Consider the following 21,597-nt stretch of genomic DNA (forward strand, 5'->3'; position numbering starts at 1 on the left):
TACTGTATTTTAAAACCCCTTTTAGGGTTTAAATGTTATAATATTATTGTTGTTATTCTGTTCACGTTTTTAAAATAATTTAAAATACTATGTTACAAACATGGTAGTTTATTGATTTATTTTACTTCTAGTAAATGTATCCTGCATGCGGCAATGTGTGTTTTTTTCCTTTTTCACCATTTGTTTTTGTATTCAATATATTATTAACTTTTGTTAACTTGATACACTCATTTTAAAGATGAAATAGCTTTTGAATTTTATTTTATTTATGTACTATACCATAAAATGTATAAAAATTGTCATACAAGCTTCAACAAACTATCTCTGTAATAAATACATACACTTTATCATACCTACATACATGTACCATCCGATATAAACTAAAGAGGCGTGACTTGCAAATCACTCGTGATTAACAAAGTGCAACCGTTGGACTTTAATAAAAAGAATGTAGACGCAAATATATTGCTTTGAGGTTTATCTTGGTTTTGAAGGAACAGTAAATAGTCCAGCGGATATCAGAATAATTGATCACTTTATGGTAAAAGCATGAAACTTGGCATAGTGAAAGATTAAGGAGTATAGACAAAATTCAGATATGGAGCCACGAAAAAAAAATCCAATATGGCCGCCAAATTCAAGATGGCCGACATAAGTATACCATAATTCACTTGATGAAGTCTTCCAATTTTAATGAGTTCAGAAGATGTCACAAAGTTAAGGAAATACAATTAAGATATGTCAATTATTATTTTTTTAAACCTTATAATACAGAAATCATCACAATGGCGTCCAAATTCAAAATGGCGCGTCACAATGTCTAAGTTTGACAGTATTCGTATGTATACACCATCATTGTGTGTTGGAAAGTTACCAAATCCGTGAAACTGGATAGTTTGATATCGACAAAGGCCTACACTGTATCAATAATACCTGGGTGCATAGATAATATTTTAAAAATGGCGGCAATATTAAAAATGGCGCCGTTTAACATGTGAAAATTTGACGTTTGTTTTTAAATATGCTATAAATCAATTAAAAAATAATGAATCAATTATTTCAATACAAGCACGTATATACAAACATATTATTATTTAATGTAACAGGTGACATTAACTATGAAATAAAAAATGGCCGATACAACTCAAAATGGCGTCTTCGGCGAGTTCTTATTTTTCAAAGCTACAGGTAATGACCTTAGAAAATTTCAGAATTTTCCTGATATGAAAAAAAATCCATCATAAGTTAGATTTAATCAGTGCAAAGAGTATTTCATTTTTAAGAAATGAGATAAGAAATACTCAAAAGTAACTATTTAACATAACAACAGGTCAAAATTATAATTTAAATATGATACAAATGCAGGAAAATCAAAAGAAAGCACAGTCTTAATATGTTTCTCTTTCACGGTCCGGTGAGCAGTTTCATAATGCTGGGCATTTTAATGCTGCTTTCAAGAATTTACATGCAGGACATTGAAGCTTCAGCAAGCACAGAACAGAATGATATCATAAGAGTTTTTGCCAACCAAATAAATCTGGTGAAGGCATACTTGGATTTGCAACTAAACAATTGCCCCAAATAACACTACCTTGGAGAGGTGCACGTTTCGTATGTTTAATGAAGAAGTGCATCTCGTGTTGGAGGAATATTGTAAATTGTTTTTGTCTTCTGCGCGAATAACTGTTTTCTTAACTCATTCATCATATTAGCTGCACTAGACCGATCATACAAAAGCACATTATATCGTTCTATTACTTTTAACACTTTTAAAATTTGGATTCTCAATAACCTGCAGAAATGCTTCTGACAACTTCTCATATATGAACCATGTGTCCCAAGCTGATTTCTTACCTTTCCCAGAAAAAGCTGAGACTGTGTCACAACTGGTAAATGAATGGAACAGTGGAAAGACTTTCAATTTCAATGGTCCTAGAGCAAGGCACAATCCATGGGTTAAAATATATCGGAAGTTCTTTCCAGTGTCAAATCCTATCAACAGCTGTTCAGCCATTTGAATTCCCCTTGTAATGCAGCTACAACTAAGGACATGTCAATTGAAAGTTCTCCTTCAACTAATGGGATATCTGGTTCGCTGGATCTTAGTACAGTTGGTGGAAGATGTAAATAACTCTCTGGTAAAAGAGGCACTCTCTTTGACTGGCATTTCAACATAGGTTCAAATTGGTCAAATGTTTGAACAACGCCTTGAACATCCTCTGAAATATGTTGGAATAAAGATATACCTGTACCAAGGAATGTATCTTTAACGAGATACTGCTTGGATTGTGATCAATGTTGTCTACAGCAGATGAAAACACATTTCGTAGTAGATTGATAGGGCAAACAATACCTTTTTGGACATAAAGACGACAAGCATCATTGGCCATGAAAGTAGAAACTTCTAACACTCGGTCGAAGGAGACAGACAGTCCAAGTTTGCAGATAGTATCTACTAGATCACGTTTTCCAGTCTTACAGTCATGACAGTGGATCATTATTCCCAAATAAGCACAAACTGGAAGTTCATGATCTTTCATGTGACGGTTTGATAGTTTCTTTTTACAACTATACAACAGAAGCTGTGCTATTGTTATTGTCGACTGAGAATATGAACCATCCTGAATGTTAGGTCCAAACTGAATTATACTGAACAAAGAAAGCAATGACTGGGTTACAGAAACTTGCTGACATCCATTTGGGAAGGTTCCTTTAAATTCTAAATTTGAGGCCAAAATATCTTTACGAACAAACCTAGCTGCTTTCGATATGTTGGCAAACTTATTATCAAAGTCTTCTAATCAGACTCTCTTCAATGCAGGACCAATGTCATCTTTGAAAGCAAGAATTTTTTGAAGGCCTTGTTTGTAAGCATCTAAGATAGGGAAATTAGATACAATTCTGTGTTTCAGTCTAGTACTATTAACTCGAGATGAAACATCTGCACCTAGACGTGTTATTCTTTCCGTATAAAGTTCACATAGATCTGACAACTTTTAAACACTCATGGTCTCAGCGCATGATCTTGTTTCATTTATAAAAGAGACTAGTTCTGAAAATGCAATACCATGGATTTGACTTTCCTTCTTAGATTCGACATTATCATTTTTCATTTCAATTCGAGATGCACGATTATATAAGGAAACTTAACATTCATAGTGGTACTTTGCTTCCTGCGCAATTAGATCAACAGTTCTTAACTTTGCAGGTAACAATGTGTCATTTAATTTTACTGCACATTCTCTCAAACGTGTATCTTATCCAAACGTTGAAGACTCAGGAAGCGCTTCTTGGCTATTTTCATTATGGAAAAAGCACACAGACGGGTTACTGGTGGACTGAAAGAAAAAGCTATGTATAGTTTTCTTTTAGATGTGGTTGCTTTATTATCTATCTTCTCATGTGAGGTTTGTTTTTCTGCTCTATTCAATTTGGTCCTGTTCAGTTTTAAGTTGCAAGATTTGTGCCAACATGCCTTTTGGGCATTGAAAGACTGTGCTATTCCAGATCCCTCATCTAAGTTTTCAATGCACACATTAATGCCTTCAGGCATCAATCGTTATTCATGAAACTTCTTAATATTGTCAGCTAAAGATTGATAACCAGCACCAACATTTAGACGTTTATAATTAAATGGGCTTATAAGTTTTTCATCTATAATTTCTTGGCATAGGATGCAATTTGCCCAATCAATATTATTTGATTTTAATAGTCTTTTTGTCATATTCTACACTTGATACTCTGAATGTCTTTTCAGTAGCTATGTTGTAAAAACTATGATTGTAAATTGGTTTATATATTCCTTGTGGATAACTTCTGTATGCCAGATGCGTGTTTCGTCTACAAATGGCGTATCAGTGACGCTAATAGCTTTGTAGAGATACCCGACAAAGTTTCTGATAATAATACTTTTAGCGGCCATTTTGAATTTGTCGGTCAATAAGGATTATTTTTATTGTTCAATATTCAGAAAAGATTAATTAGCATCATAACTAGCAATATTCAAAGTTTTGTGATTTTATTTTCAAATGATCAATTGTACCATTTTTTTTACTCTGCCTCATAACTGTTGGTGGCCATTTTGAATTTGTCGGCCATTATGGAATTATTTTTGATTTTTCCATATTCATTAAAGATTAATAAGCACCATAACTAGCAATATGCAAAGTGTTATGCTTTTATTTTTAAATGATAAATTATACCATATTTTGGGACTCTGCCTCATGACTGTTGGCAGCCATTTTTAATATTGGCGGCCATTATGGATTTTTTTTTATTGTTCCATATTCAGAAAAGATTAATAATCATCATAACTAGCAATATGCAAAGTTTTGTGCTTTTATTTTCAAATGATAAATTATACTTTATTTTTGGACTCTGCTTCATAACTGTTGGCGGCCATTTTGAAATTGGCCGCCATTGTGGAATTTTTTTTGATGGCTCCATATCCAAAAATGTTTATGAGCATCATAACTAACACTGTGCAAAGTTTCATGCTTTTACCATAAAGTGATCAATTGTCCCAAAATATTGGACTTAGCTGCTGGACTAAAAATAAATGGGACTTTTTTAAAACGAGTTTGTTTGCAGATTTTATGGGAATTTTCAATTTGTATGTTTATCATTCCTTTGGGATACCTTCAGTCTTAATACGTAATAATTTAGGATTGTAATTAGATCTATCAAAAATCTTTGTCGAAACTGGCATTGATTTGATTTCTATATATCAAGAAATAACTACACATGACTGTATTGCTATCAAACTATTTTCTATAGATAAAAATGTCTGTCGATTCTTATTTCTAGGCATTAAAGAAAGTCTCGATCTAAAATCTAAACCCATTCCAACTTATTACTTTTTTATTTGATAATGCTTTGTTGTTACAACACCACTGATAAAAAAAAAGAGGGACGAAAGATACCAAAGGGACAGTCAAACTCATAAATCTAAAACAAACTGACAACGCCATGGCTAAAAATAAAAAAGACAAACAGAAAAACAATAGTACACATGACACAACATAGAAAACTAAAGAATAAACAACACGTACCACACCAAAAACTAGGGGTGATCACAACCCACCTATTTCACTTTGTACATTTATAATAATCCCTAAAGCTTTTATTCATTAATTGGTTTTAGTTGTTTTCTGTCAAATTAAAGTTATTTTGAAATATGTGCATCAGGGTTATATAAAATAACTTAATATTTTGTTAAACATTGACTTTTATGGCTTTTTATTTGATATGAGTTTAAGGTGACATATGCGTTATTTTCATATTTCGTCGTTCAAATTGATGGACAGGTGTCTCAACAGCTTTCATACTGATTGAGTTTCTCAATTTTTATATCAACAACATAGTATTTTTTAGTAAACACACTGAATAGTTATACCCCGAAGAAATTTAAACAACAAAACAACATTGATATTATTGATAGTATGGTAAGTGCATAAATAAATAAATGAATTTCGATTTTCGATTTTGAACACGTTATTTTTCTATATTTTCTACATTTAATGCTTATTCATTTCATAATCGTCTGCCATTGTATCAACATATGTTCACATTTCAATTAAAGGATCAAAGCATTTATAGTTGACGAATAGAACGTTCAATTATACAATTTTCCACACAATAATCTCAGCTATGGAAACCAAGCATGATTCTTTGTGTCAACAAAAAAAGTTATCATGCAATGTATGATCCGTTTGAACAGATTTGTTGTTTACAGTTTAGGATAATTATATGATATTTTTAAACAAGAATAAATTTAAGCTTGCAGTAATATAATAACATTTTTTTGACATTTTTCAAAATATGTTTTGACTTACGCATATGCATTTTAAAATTTGATGAGGAATGTTGATGTTTGTAACTCCACGGTTCATTTTTTTTACGACAATATTGCAGAATTTTTCACAATGATGATTTCGATATGTTTTTTGTGTTTTTTTGTTAACAGATTATAGTTTACATACTGTGATTTTGCAGCATGGAAGCAAGTTGTCTTTTAATACAAGCTGAGTTAAATACAGACATAAGTTATCAGAAAACAATGTTAGACTGTTGAAGGGTGATTTTGCAACAGTTTGGTCGATACATGTAATTATTCTAACTGTAAAATATGTCGATGTCTTATATAGCCGACTATAAGAAATCTGTTTTCTTATTAATTAAGGTTACAAAGAGGACTTTAATTCGTACCTACCACTTCATGTTTACTATGGTTGATATTTGTCTCATTGATAATCATAACATATCTTTATGCACATACATGTATGTAAAATATTGGAATTGAGGATAAAAAAAACACTTGGCTGACAAGTCTAAACAGACGTACTAGGTAAAAATGTAAATAAAAAAGAACAGAAGTCAAAATTGTGTTATAATCATTTATCCATAAATCCGTTTGAAATTAAAAAATATGTCGTACGTATCAATTCAAATCATTTAATTTCCAAAGTATTTATGACAATTAAACAAATGACACCCATTGGTATGCTAAATAACATCAATTAATTTCATAGTCGAGAAATGACATACATTTTGAATGATTAAGTTTGATTAGAACACTGAAGAACATCGTTCGGTATTTGTGTTATTTGACTTATTTTTTATGCCTCATTCGAAGTTTTAAGAGATAGTTTGAAATGATCAAGTTAAAAAACTATTTTTTTTCGTACAGAGATGCGTCCGATTACTTTCAATGTAATTGAATAAATTACAACTACTTTGTCATTTGTACGTATAAATTAAATTAATGATTACATCATTTCTGAAAGTATCTGATTTAATTAATGATTACATTGGCAAAGTAATCATGATTACATCTGATTACAATGAATTAAAAAACAAAACTTTTTGAATGATGTGAATGAATAAATGTTCAATATAACTATAGCATTTTTTAGAAAGTATTTTATTTGGTTCAATAATAAATTGATAACTTCAAATTTAACTTCATCTATTGAAATAAACACCAAATTTCACTACATATGTACATTACACTTTATCACCAATGATCTCTGAATTATTTTGAATTAAATTTGATAAAGAAATATTATAATTAAGAGTTTTTTGTTTCTCTTCTGACCTCTTTCATAATTTATATGTATTCCAAGGTGCAGTTTATTGAAGTTTAAATATGGATGAAATAAAGTTCTAGTTAAAACTATGTTAAATTTTAAAAGAAATGTTTTATCAAATTGTAAACAATATGTAAGTACTGAAAATTATTGCATTTTACGTAGCCAGTCCAAATACATTTTTTTAAATTTCATATTTGTCCAACTTTTAATTTAGTTTGTGCTAATTAGACAACTTTTCATGTCTGATTTATCTTTTATCATATATTTAAGATTCAGATTCAATTGTTTATTAAAGTCTAACCACATACAACATGATTAAAACAAGATACAATTAAAAAATTAATTATACAGTAAACACAGTTAAAACAATTAAATACTGGTATGTGCCATTCTTAAAAGAATTATGAGAGACTATTAAAATGCAAATAATACTTATTCATTTTATAAAATACTACAAATACAGTAGTTAATGATATAAAATACTTTTTCTCCTTGTTAAAATGTATATATATTTCCCTACAGCTATACTCAATTGGTAGTTGTAATAAAAACAAACCTTAATTAGTCACCTGTCAAATCAAAGTTGACTAAAATCACAAAAAATTAACCAAAGAAAAGTATTACTTGAATATATAACAATTATAATCAGATATTAATATGAAGATCATTATAAAACGATTAATATACATGTAGGTACAATATCTTTTACTAAGGTAAAAGGTATATAATTGTATTATATGTCTCTGCTTAGGCTAATGATGACTTTTCAATACTGTGACAGTTTATTTTTTACTGAATTAGGCATGCTTAAAGTAACCAAACCATTTTAGCATGTTAAAAATTTATCAAATATGAATAACAAAGAGGTTCATTTAATGACCAAAAACACAAATTTGGATTTTTTTCATTGTAATCAGAATGATTACAGGGTATTTTGAAAAGTAATTGATTAAATTAAATTACATGTAATCAGATTTTTGGCTGATTAATGATTACACTGGTTACTTGAAAAATTATCATCAATTACAGCTGATTAAAGATTACAATTACAATTACCCTAAGTCTGTTTTTATATAAATTTTAAACCATTACTTTCGATTGAGATTTTAGCGTTCATTAGTTAATATGCGCTAAATATATAATGGTATTATTACAAAACTTGACAACACTTGGTTTTGATTGTTCTTATAAGCTTGTTCTTCATTTGGTATTTTTGACTGTTTTGATTTGAGCCTCACTGGTGAGTGTTGTGTAGACGAAACGAATGTCTAGCATTAACAAGTGAAGTTCTGGTATTCATGATAAGTCTAGTTAGATCATTGCTCTTCAACTTTGTACTTGTTTGGCTTTATGAATAGTTTGATGAGAGCGTCACTGATGAGTCTTATGTAGACGAAACGCGCGTCTGGCGTACTTAATTTTTATCCTGGTACCTTTGATAAATATTTAGATCATGAATCTGTATGTTTATAATGGTAATGCTTCTGTGGTTAATTAACTATATAAGCTAGAAACAAAAATGGATGAAATTCTGTAGAGGTCAAATAACTTGTTTCTTGTCTGAATAATCTTTATTCAATAGCTTCATTCTCCAAAAAAATAATGTGTCATTGGTAAATCCGGAATCGTTAGAAATTCTTTCAGAGAATGAATACTGTACGGACAATAGTAATCAACAGGGACTAGTTAATATAGATGATGATTCCATAGTGTTGGTTTTTGTGGCAAGTTTTTATTGGTAAAGGAAGCCATAGAACCACCATCTTTGCTACATAACTGATTATTCTTGTAAATTTTAATTGAGAAGATTGCTCCTACACCTATGGGAATCAATCTCTGAGAAAAATAAAGTGAAAAAACTCTTACCACATTGCTATCAAGGTCCCAGTAGGGTATGCGTTATTGGGACAAAAGAAAGGACACATGAACAACAAATATAATTCAGAGGATTAGTCCGGTCTTCAACAATAAGCATGTAACTTGACACCAATTGTAGCTCTATTGTGTATAACAGAAACTGAGGTAAAAGATACAAATGATGCATTCAACATTCATTAGGCTTGGGAAACTAGCAATCAAATGTCATGAAGGACAAAACACAAGTTAATAAATCAATACATAGAAAACCAAACAGCGAGCTAAACACACTAAAATATAAGTAAAAAGTGGTAATGATACCATGTGATCTGGAGAAGAAAGTGGAATTCACATATATTCTACCATCTTTGTTTCATTTAACATACATGCAAACTTCATTATCTTCTCTTTAAGGAAGGATACACAAAATAATTTGTGAAAATGTACAAAAAGACCCAAACAAAACGATTTATAAATTCATATTTTTAATGACCCTTTAATGAATATATTTCTTCGAAGATTGTCGCATTCTTCTGAAGAGACACAATAGCGTATATCATCTTTCTTTCTTGTTTCATTATTCATATGATCCCGATCTATTATTAATTCTTCAATCATATCAACCGATGAGCCGAATGGAATATTGTCATCTTATAATAGATTTGATAAGATGATCACAAAGAATACGATTACCGAAGCAGTATAAGTCAAACTTTTTCGCAAATTTGTGACCCTCGATTCCTTTCATTTAGTACGTTCTTTATTTTTTTTGTTTTGATTCGACCGACACTGGTAAGACATATATTTTTCTCCAAAATTGCATGCTTTTTGGGTTATGCAAGCATATATATTAAGATACAATAACCATGTCGATGTCAATCAGCAATCCTCATGTGAACCCAAACTTTCTTTCTATCACGTCAGTCTAGGTCCAGGTGTGAAGAATGTGTTGGTGAATTCGTGTTCTCTTTTGTTTCGGTATAATACCATCAAATCATGGTACGTCAAATCCGGTTGTATACAAACATATTTCCGTGAATTTGACAGTTGTAGCCAATAAAACATACCTTTTATTGTAGTAAAACATTTCTGTTTCACATTCATATGTCTTGGGTTTTCAAAGCACCATTATTTTTGAATTAGGGTTTTTTATAGAATATTTTTTAAACTTGAGGTGACATGGTTATTAAAACTTGTACACAGTTAAATGAGAGGAGATATTTGATTGATTAACTGCAAGTGATGGTTATTTTGTTATATGCAATGAAATGTTATGTTACATTTTTGCTACAGGACTTGACAGGATAAAACTTTACTCATGCAATGTTTTTCTCCTTTTTAAAGAGAAATGAAGTCTGCACAATTTTGAGAAAAATGCAAATTTAACAAAGACTTATAGGGGAAATCAATGGTGGAGTTATACTTTTAGTGCATTTATTCGTTAACTTGGTTTGTAACAAAAACACTCATATTGAAATGAGAAAATCGGTTGACGATTATTGCTTAGATATACTTAGTTGTTGTGATTGCATTTGATAATGAGTATCTTAATTATTGATAACGCTTTGTTTGATACAACACAATATTTTCTATTAATAAAATGTAACATATGCACCACTGTGACAAATCTTGTTTATGATTAGTATCATTTATAACAGGTTTTTGTGAAGCAGATATTGATTTAAACTTACTTTTTAATTAACTGGAAAAATGAAATTGATTTGTCTCGCTGAACTCATGTATAATGTACTAAACCATAATACTACAAAAACATTAAGTTTGAAATTTTTATGAAAAGGTAATTAAAAGTTTTCATTTGCACAAGTATATTTGAAAACGGTCATATAGTAATTGTATACATTCAACAAACCAGATTTAAACCATCGCAATAATGAAAGAATATATCATATTGATAATTTTTCAGTACTTTGAAGGTAAGTTGCAATTGTTTTATTAAAATGTTAAAAGACAACACTTATGATGGACACATTGAATACTTACGGTTTATAAAGATCATATACTCGAATCTGTGTATATTATCGTTTGGATCGAATCATTATATTGTTGATTTAGCTTCAATCCTATTATGTTATTTTTAATTTAGTTACAAAAAATAATCTTATGTGACAATTTTACTATATATATTTAAAAAAATCGTTAAAAAAAATAACATATATGGTTACAGCGATAGATTCAGACCTTTATGATCAATTGATCCTTTTATTTGTTATTTAGACATCTCTGTATCTACAGTGAGTGAAATATGGGTTGATACTCCGAATACAGGGAATGGTGTATACTGGACTCCCGATGCTCCTGAACTCAGTCACCGTTTGAATCAGTATGGATATAATGCCTCGCAAACCTATTCAATACGCCTCGACCTAAAAGTTTGCAGTGATGCATTTGTATACTTATCCGCCTCTTCAATAATGGATAAACAGGCAGCATTGTATGAAATATGTATAGGAGGAGGTGGAGGAACAAAGATATTTTTGCGCCGACAGGACGCTACATTTGAAGATGTTAGAAATAACGTACTCGGAGACGGAAGAACACAATGCGGATCATTTCAACCATATTGGATTTCATGGGACAATGGAAATATCAAAATAGGCAAAGGCTTGTCTGTAGACAACGAAGTAGTGATTGATTGGCGAGATCCCAATCCCTTCATTATTCATGGTGTAGGTGTGAGGACAGGTATTGGGCAATCAGGACAATGGATTATTTATATGAAAGGTAAACATACATATATAATGTCACAATAAGTTATTTTGGTAGAAATTTTATAGTAAAGTTTAGATATCCGTCATTTATTTTTTATTTTATATTATCGGACCACAGATGAATTATCATGTTGTGATTGGTTAAACGCCGTCACGTGGTGACCCCCTATGAGACCGTATGGGGTTAGTAAGTTTCATATGGGGTTCATGACGGATAAATGGCGATGTCATCTATTAATGTAGTTGTGTTTCAATGTTTATTTGTCAAAAAAGCGCCGCAGAAAAGGTCCAGCGTCCGATAAATTCGTTATACGGTTAACTACTGACCCCCTACTGATCCATAGAGGGTGAATAAAATTCAAAGGGGGCTCGGCCTCTAGCCTCACCCCCTTTGGATTTTACTAACCCTCTATGGATCCGTATGAGGTCAGTATCGAATCATATAACTTATAATATTATGATATCATTATTGAACAGGTGTATTAATATTTATCCTTTATTTTATTCAAGAGCAATGGTATTGGGCCATTCCAGTTAATTTCTCACAGGTGGGGATGGATGGGGAGAATTTTGGTTTTACGTATCAGAAAAAAACCATCATGAAAAACTACCAATCAGATATTAAAATTAAGACCTATCTGATGTAGTTTCTGTTCATATTGGGAGGATTGGCTTTCACGGGAAAAAGTGACCTATCAGAATTTTTTACTGCAAGGATTGTACTCATCAGAATTTTAAATACAATACCAAATAATGCATGATACGAAACTGTCTACTTACCATAGCACCCCAAAGATCTGACATAGGCATTTTTGTAACCCCTAAGATGTTATCATTTTATATTATTAACTGCTGCCAGATCCTCAGAAGATTTTTGCGTATATGTGTGTACGTGTCAGATGAAAAAGCCCAAATGTTAACCCCTATTGGCCCTAAGATGTATATATCTTACACCCCTCAGAAAGGACCATCCATACCCCTTTAGCAGATATTAACTGGAATGGACCACTGGTTGGGGAAAATCGTATTGATTCGAGGCGTATCAAGTTTAGAGAATGTTACATTTTGAACACTTTCATATACAACATGTAAGGAAGCAAACAACAAATTCAATAGTTGACAAAACCTGATGGTACCAACTAAGGGAACGAGTGAAATACATCTGTCATATTTCTGACTAGGTTCATACATCTGTCATATTTCTGACTAGGTTCATACATCTGTAATATTCCTGACTAGGTTCAAACATCTGTCATATTCCTGACTAGGTTCAAACATCTGTCATATTTCTGACTAGGTTCATACATCTGTCATATTCCTGACTAGGTTCATACATATGTCATATTCCTGACTAGGTTCAAACATCTGTCATATTCCTGACTAGGTTCATACATCTGTCATATTCCTGACTAGATTCATACATCTGTCATAGTCATGACTAGGTTCATACATCTGTCCCATTTCTGACTAGGTTCATACATCTGTCATATTCCTGACTAGGTTCATACATCTGTCATCTTCCTGACTAAGTTCATACATCTGTCCTATTCCTGACTAGGTTCATACATCTGTCATATTCCTGACTAGATTCATACATCTGTCCTAGTCATGACTAGGTTCATACATCTGTCCCATTTCTGACTAGGTTCATACATCTGTCATATTCCTGACTAGGTTCATACATCTGTCATCTTCCTGACTAAGTTCATACATCTGTCCTATTCCTGACTAGGTTCATACATCTGTCATATTCCTGACTAGGTTCATACATCTGTCATATGCATGACTTGGTTCATACATCTGTCATATTCCTGACTAGGTTCATACATCTGTCATATTCCTGTCTAGGTTCATACATCTGTCATATTCCTGACTAGGTTCATACATCTGTCATATTCCTGACTAGGTTATTACATATGTTCTATTCTTGACTAGGTTCATACATCTGTCATATTTCCTACTAGGTTCATGCCAATGTCATATTCCTGACTTTGTTCAAACATCTGTCCTATTCCTGAAAAGGTTCATACATCTGTCATATTCCTTATGAGATGTATACATCTGTCCTATTCCTGACTAGGTTTATACATCTGTCATATTCATGACTAGGTTAATACATTGTTCGAAGATAGTTGAGAGTTAAGCCTGGGTTTGAAGCTAGCAGCCTGTTTATCCTGTTCGATAGTTGTGTACAGTTCCGATATATTGACGAAATGGGATACGCAATACAAATAGACATGATATGTTTAACCCCTATATTCTATAAGTATGTGCCTGTTCCAAGTCAGAATCTATTATTCAATGGCTAAAGTTTGTTACATATTTGTTTTTCGTTCTTTTTATGTACATCATCAGGCCGTTAGTTTTCTCGTTTGAGTTGTTTTACATTTGTCATTTTGGGACTTTATATAGCTGCCTATATGGTTTTTGCTCATTGTTGAAGGCAGCATGGTGACCTATTCTTGTTTATTTCTTTGTCGTATGGTCTCTAGTGAAGCGGTGTTGCATTGGCAATCACACTATGTTTTCTTTTTTATATAATATGTTGATCTGAAATAATTGCTATCAAGCAGCTAAAATTATGTAAACATACACCAACAACGTACAATAAAATGACTAAAACATTTTAAAAACTCTATGAATAATAAGCACGCAAACATAAAATTAGTGTAATTAAGACCTAATTTAACAAAGACTTCAACAAGAATGTTATGATATACTTTATAAAGCACAAAGGTGTCAGTATTCACCTCAGAAACTTACAAAACCTTTAAATAGACTGATACAGAAGGGATATAATTACGATACTGTTGTCAAGTCATTAAAGATTGCATATTTTGGCGTTAATATTGAGTCACTGATAAGGTCTTTGCGTCGGAACTAAAGACATTTATTCTAAAAACAGTTGTTGGCATGACACGGGTTATGTTCTTCTCATATATGTTATGATGGTATGATACTAAACCCCTAACGGGAAGGATTGTGCCTGAGGTTCATATGATGAAATCATAATCTTTCAGTCAGTTTAATTGAAGTCTGGAGCTGGCATGTCAGTTAACTGCTAGTAGTCTGTTGTTATTTATGTATTATTGTCATTTTGTTTATTTTCTTTGGTTACATCTTCTGACATCAGACTCGGACTTCTCTTGAACTGAATTTTAATGTGCGTATTGTTATGCGTTTATTTTTCTACATTGGTTAGAGGTATAGGGGGAGGGTTGAGATCTCACAAACATGTTTAACCCCGCCGCATTTTTGCGCCTGTCCCAAGTCAGGAGCCCCTGGCCTTTGTTAGTCTTGTATTATTTTTATATTAGTTTCTTGTGTACAATTTGGAAATTAGTATGGCGTTCATTATCACTGAACTAGTATATATGTGTTTAGGGGCCAGCTGAAGGACGCCTCCGGGTGCGGGAATTACTCGCTACATTGAAGACCTGTTGGTGACCTTCTGCTGTTGTTTTTTATTTGGTCGGGTTGTTGTCTCTTTGACACATTCCCCATTTCCATTCTCAATTTTATGATATTGAAAGTGGATTGATAAAGGTGATACTTTATGCCGTACACCTCTCGCTTCATTTCAATTCAAGCAAAAGATAAACATAATGTAGAAAACATAAGTATGATTTCATAGAAACTGATCCCATATCCACCCATTTAATTGCTAATCATATCTATTGCTCGAGATATGAAGAGCACCTAAACGGGCGGGTATTTGATCAATTTCTATAAAATGTTGTCATTAATGTTGATACTAAAATGTAGCCACATTCGATGTTACTGTAACTTGAGGCATGTCAATAAGTAGCTAAATCTGTTGTTTCATTAATCTCTGGTGATTTAGTTAATAATGTCTTCAAATTGGCCGACAGATTTTTGTCTATCAGCTCATACAAAGAATTGTGTCAGGTGACCGTAATCGACGGTTTTCATGTTAAGAATAATTTATAATAAAATTATAAAGACTGTATTATTTTTTTCTAAATATTCGAAGTAACAAAAAATGGTTTACACCTTAAAATAACCAGCTATTTTGTTTATTCAGTGTGCACCATATTTTAAGGAGAAACATAGTAGTACAGTAATTTCTTAAGGAAGCACAATGCAAAGATTTTATACTTCCAATTCCTCAGTTGTAAATGCTGTAACTTTCTTCATAATGATTGAAAAATCATAAAACGGGATAAGTATGGATATCAAATTACTCTTTACAATTATTGCAATTCAAGTCTTATAAAACAATTAAAAAATTCACTTATAATGTGAAATGTGTTTACCAAGTTTTACAAGAAATTTCCACTTTGAATTATCATATGTTGTTCCTCGAGCCTTTATCTACAAAGGTGTGACTCAGACTTCGTATAGAATGTATAGATCAAATTGTACACCTACTCAAACATTTTCTACTTTTATTTGGTAAGGATATTTACACTAATTAAGATTTACGATACAATGGAATATGATAGCGATAATTTGAGTCACTCTTTTGTACATTCATTTAGAAGATAAATATGTGTAGTCTTAAGAAAGTAACAGCATTTTTTTTTAAAGAAGCCACAACGACTTATAAAAGAAATCGCCCATGGGTGGTGCACGATTGGTTCTCATAATAATGTCGACAAGCTGGAAGTTAATGTCACCTAACAAACCCAGATATGTTGATCATGAGAAACTCTAGCAAACTTATCACTTGTTCTTCGATATAGCATTGTTGGATCCATGTGATTATGGATGAATGCATTGTAAACTATCCATTCAGGAACGATATTTATATTTTTCATGTGGTATGGAGCTTTAAGGGGGAAAGCGAACTTTATTTTACATTGAACCAAAATAGAAAAAAAAACATGTTGGTTTAAAGGTGAATTTGCGACATCAATATAGTGCCATTTACCATATAATTTAAAAGTTTCCAATAAAGATTATCAATAAATGTTTCAACAGTTTCTTTTAAATTATGTTTTTCTCTTTTCAGCTCTTGGGTACTTTTGTTTACATACAGAAACCCGGGGTACAATGAAACTTGTCAAGACCACTTTAGCAACGGAATATACTTGTCCTTCCTTATGTAATAGAATTCATAACTGCATGGGATTCAATTTTAATGTTCAAACAAGGGTCTGTGAATTGATATCGACTGGCGAGAACATGCTTACAACCACGGACTCGGGTTGGACATTTGGTACAAAATGTTTTCAGGGGAAATGTTTTGCTTGTATATAGTACGAAACTAATGACCTATTATGTTATTCATAATTTACCATAATTGAAATTATAATATAACTTTTATGATATAAAATTGTAATACATTCTATGTCTTTAATAATGGATTTATCAGGTAAAAACTAATTTTTCATCACACATTTGCCAATTATAAATTTTCTGGGATCTAATAAAGGTAGTTAATGTAGCATACATGTCGTATTATCATATGCAATATTGATATCATACAGCATATTTTAAACTATAATTGTAACAAACAACCATGACACGAAAAATCATTTAATAAATCCAACGGTATTGCCATAGCAAAATAACCGCGCAGCAAAAATACATCAATATCCCGCATAAAATATGATCATGCACTTTAAGCTAAAACAAATATTGAAAATCATTAAAAAGTAGTTTAGAAAAAAATTGATCTGAATATAGTAACATAATATGCTAGCATTAATCTCTCTTATCACGAAGATGGAATACTATTCTGATACTATTACAAAATTTCAGCACACAGAAGATGTTTCGTCCTGTGATGTTATTTAAGGTAGAGCAGGACATTACGTCACGTGATGTTTTGATTTGTCTCGTGATTGTCATGGTAAATATAGAACCGGAACCGCGTCATTCAAACTCCGGCGGTAAACAACAAACATGGCAGACGACAAGTATTCCAAACGCGTTCGTGGAAAGATGGCTAGTACAGGAAGAAGTAAAAAGGCGGACCGTATGAGAAAAATGAATAGAAAGTGTGTATGAACCGAATCATAAAAAATTACGAAGATGTTATTTGAATGCATTAACATTAATTAGATGTGATGTAAATTGCATATGACAATTTTTTTATAAAACCAAAAGGCATATCAAAGCCTTGAGCAATGACAAATATCCATAAGAAATGTCAGATACAAAAGTCCCTGGGTATAGCACAAGCTTAGTATTAGATATCTCCATTATATGATCACATTTACAACTAAGGAAAATATTGCAGAAATCAGATACCTTTTTAACCTGACAGATTTTTTTGAAATTAAAAAAAAATATGAATTGATATATATATCATGTATATAATACATATTGTTTTAAGCATTTGATGAGCTTTTTTATTTTCAATTGAACTGTGTCAATTTTTTTTGGTTATGATGTTGCACTCCTTTTGAAAATAAAAGGTGGGGTTGGACGCTTACAAACATGTTAATCAAACCACAGAATCATAATGCCTGTCCCAATTATTGGTAGAATGTTTTATTGGTCGCTGTCTTTCAGTATTTCACCATTTTCAAGATTTTGACATACATTACGCTGTGAGGTTTGCTATTGAATTGCATGATTAAAATCTAGCCATGTTGGATCATAGATGGCTACTTAGTTTCACTTTCAGTTGTATTTTATACAATATAGATATAGGAAGATGTGGTGTGATTACCAATGAGACAACTCTCCATCCAAATAACAATAAATAAAAGTAAACCATTATAGGTTAATGTACGGCCTTCAACACGGAGCCTATAAAGCTATAGAGGGTCCAAAAATTACTAGTGTAAAACCATTTAAACGGGAACATGTATACACTTCGTTTTAAATGTATTTTCAAATGTGATCAATAATTTGTCTATCCTTAAGGGGGGTATGAAGAGTCAGCATTTGTTAGCATGAAAAGGAATGTTTTATTCCGTCTAACGCTAATTTCATTGTCTCCATGATCATTAATATGATAATTTGAAAATTGAATCTTATGCAGAATTTTGCAATTATCCCATGTTCGAGATATCAATGACTATTGAACAAATACTACCCATGGGATGACTAAAACAAAGTATATTGAATTGTACCTTAAGTCAATTAATATAATAATCGATACATCATATACATTGTCAATGATTAAGTTTACGTAGAACATAAGAGAACATCGTTTTTCATTTTTAATTTAATTCAATAATAGTTAAAGAAAGATGCCTTTGAAATATAGTAAACATTTATACGCCTTCGTCAAGGTGATATACTATATTTTTTAAATAATAATGTTGAAAATTTATCATATGGATTTTAAACCATTACTCTCTATTGAGATTAATTTAATATGCGGTAGGAACTGTATTTTGCACCTACAAATTAAATGTTGGATTTTGATTCCTCGATGCTCTTCAACTTCATACTCTCTGTGGCCTTTTTAATTGCTTTCATTTGAGCGACGATGATCTTTTTAAGACGAAATGTACGTCTTGCATTAACAAAAGTAATCCTGGTATCTATGATAAGTTAATCTAGATAAACAATCTACATAGAAAAAGATGATGTGGTCTGAGTGCTAATGACAAAACTCTCCATCCAAGTCATTATGTAAAGAAAGTAAATCATTATAGGTACAAGTAACATATTATTTTTGTCCATTTTTTTTATATCAACACTGAAGGAACACGTATATAGGGAAACCAACTTTTTCTTCATTATTCTGATTTTTTATGTATCGTCAGAGTTGTTGTCACAAGAATGTTTTCTCCATAACCATTTTGTTTTCTATTTGTCATTTTCTGCGCTTTTGTTGCTTTCCCCAAACCCTTCCTTTTGTCTATATTATATTGATATTCTCCTTGAATAAAAGGGATCAACGAACCCATTACCTCACCTTTAAGATAGATCAGTAAACATGGGCATAATTATGGGTGATTATTCAGACTAGTGCACACGTTTTACAGTTTAAACAAGGCAATGCCGAGCGTGGCATCCCCTCGGATGTAACATATTGGGGACAAACGTGGACACTATATTTGTATATGACACATGCAGAAAATAATAAATTGAATATGCATATTTGATACATAAACTATTTTTTTAGAAATCAACCAAAATATCCAGTAACCCTTCAAGCCCATGGTCTTCAGTTTTATGATTAAACCAGAAATAAAATGTACAATATAATATATATTCATTATTGACCAAACAATTTAAAACGCGTGACTCCTTCGGCATATCATTTAAATGCATCATAAGCTGTACACGACGTCTTTTAGACATCGCATGGCTATCACGCCATCATCGTAATCCATCGTGCAGCCCTCGTAATCTATCGTGTAGCCTTCGTGATCCATCATGTAGGCTTCGGCTGACATATGAAGCTTAAATACCCGTCTTCGGTTAACCTTCGTATGTCCATCTTTTGCTATCGTATATAATTTCAGCTTCATCGTATAGACTTCGTTATTCATCGTACTTGCTTCGGTCACTTTTTGGTATTTTAACGAGATCGGGACCAACTTCGTACGAACTTACAATTTTCGCATTCTGGTGTCCATCGTATATAAAATTCGGGACAGTGTGACGCGGGCATAAGACAGTGGTTATTTCGAATTTGGTCATCCGATCAGTATTACAACAATTTTTTTTTTTAATTTAAAAATGAAATATAATTTGAAAAGAAATTTTAATTAACCACCAAAAGTAACCTTTAAACCATGACGTAAGACATGAACAGTATATCAGTTCATATCAACACAGAGGAAATATCTGGTCATGAACTATCATTGTGAACTTCACTCTGATGAATACAAACGAAGCCTTATATATAATTTGGAAAACTCGTTTAAAATGCATGTTTGAAAATATTTCGTAATTTTTAGGTAAGCCTCATTACCTATTGTCAAAACAGGCAAATAGTCTAATGTAGTACAAAGATGAATAGCTGTGTTGAACAATTCTTCCGAAATGTTTTGTGCCATTTTGGGTCATAAAGTCGTAGTGTACGACATAATAAAAGAGGGACGAAAGGTACCAGAGGGACAGTCAACTCATAAATCGAAAATAAACTGACATTGCCATGACTTAAAGTGAAAATGACAAACAGACAGACAATAGTACACACTATTTCGAAAAAGATAAAATAAAGAGCACCATCTGAAAAAGAATGTTGGTTTGTCTTTCATATAGTCTTGAATTTAAGATTTTGTAGACATTAATTACTTTGTCAAACCTTCATACATTAAGTTATTAAACATAAACATATGTTTTCCCTTTAATACCACACTACTAATTTGAGATTTCAAGATGGTTTCTTACGTAAGATTATGCAAGTAATATTATGAAAACATATAATAAATGGTATAAGATCATAGTCACTTTATTGTTTGACGATTTATTAAAAAAAAGTGAAACACATTTAAGCGTGTAACATGACATCAAATATATACTACAATACATGTTATTATATAACAGAAGATTATATATTAAAGTCAATACAAATACCGCATTAGAATCAATCAGTGTGAATAGTTATACAAAAAGATATGTATTATATATTCCGAAACAATTCTATAAACAATATATCTATGCACGATTTAAAGAAGCGAAAGGTCCATGATTGATCTTCGTGTGTTTTGAGCACTTGTATCAAAAAGAAAGTCATAAATAATGTACAAGTAGATGACGCAAACACACAAAAGCAGATTTAAGACAAAAAATAAATGAGAAGTTTCATTTGAATTTGAATCAAATATCTTTCAATCAATTATGTTATTTAGAAAAAGAATTCTATGGATGCAGAAACATTCTAAAAGGTAAAAAAAATCATTTCCTGTAAAATTTATTATCTACAAGGATATTTATTCAGTTTGCAGTAATCGATTACGTGTTACAAGTTATATTTCTGGTATATCACATGAATTACATGAATAACATGCCACACGATGTCGATTATTAGCAATATAATT

General features: G+C 31.6%; 1 protein-coding gene across 1 annotated transcript; it reads left to right on the forward strand.

Annotated features, from left to right (window-relative positions):
• The first annotated feature begins 10,789 nt into the window (after nucleotides 1-10,789).
• On the forward strand, nucleotides 10,790-17,052 carry LOC134696985 (uncharacterized). The gene is made up of 3 exons (XM_063558955.1): nucleotides 10,790-10,882; nucleotides 11,184-11,690; nucleotides 16,653-17,052. The coding sequence occupies exons 1-3, from the start codon at nucleotides 10,840-10,842 to the stop codon at nucleotides 16,898-16,900; spliced, it is 798 nt and encodes a 265-aa protein (XP_063415025.1). The 5' UTR covers nucleotides 10,790-10,839; the 3' UTR covers nucleotides 16,901-17,052.
• The last annotated feature ends 4,545 nt before the right edge of the window (nucleotides 17,053-21,597 follow it).

The sequence above is a fragment of the Mytilus trossulus genome, chromosome 14 (genome assembly GCF_036588685.1).
Source record: "Mytilus trossulus isolate FHL-02 chromosome 14, PNRI_Mtr1.1.1.hap1, whole genome shotgun sequence".
In the NCBI taxonomy this organism is placed as follows: Eukaryota; Metazoa; Mollusca; class Bivalvia; order Mytilida; family Mytilidae; genus Mytilus; species Mytilus trossulus.

Excerpts from the sequence above, each read along its gene's own strand:
- LOC134696985 (XM_063558955.1), top strand. The coding sequence starts at position 10,840 with ATGAAAGAATATATCATATTGATAATTTTTCAGTACTTTGAAG. Across the intron at positions 10,883-11,183 it reads AATTTTTCAGTACTTTGAAG|ACATCTCTGTATCTACAGTG; the intron begins GTAAGTTGCAAT and ends TTTGTTATTTAG. Across the intron at positions 11,691-16,652 it reads ATGGATTATTTATATGAAAG|CTCTTGGGTACTTTTGTTTA; the intron begins GTAAACATACAT and ends TTCTCTTTTCAG.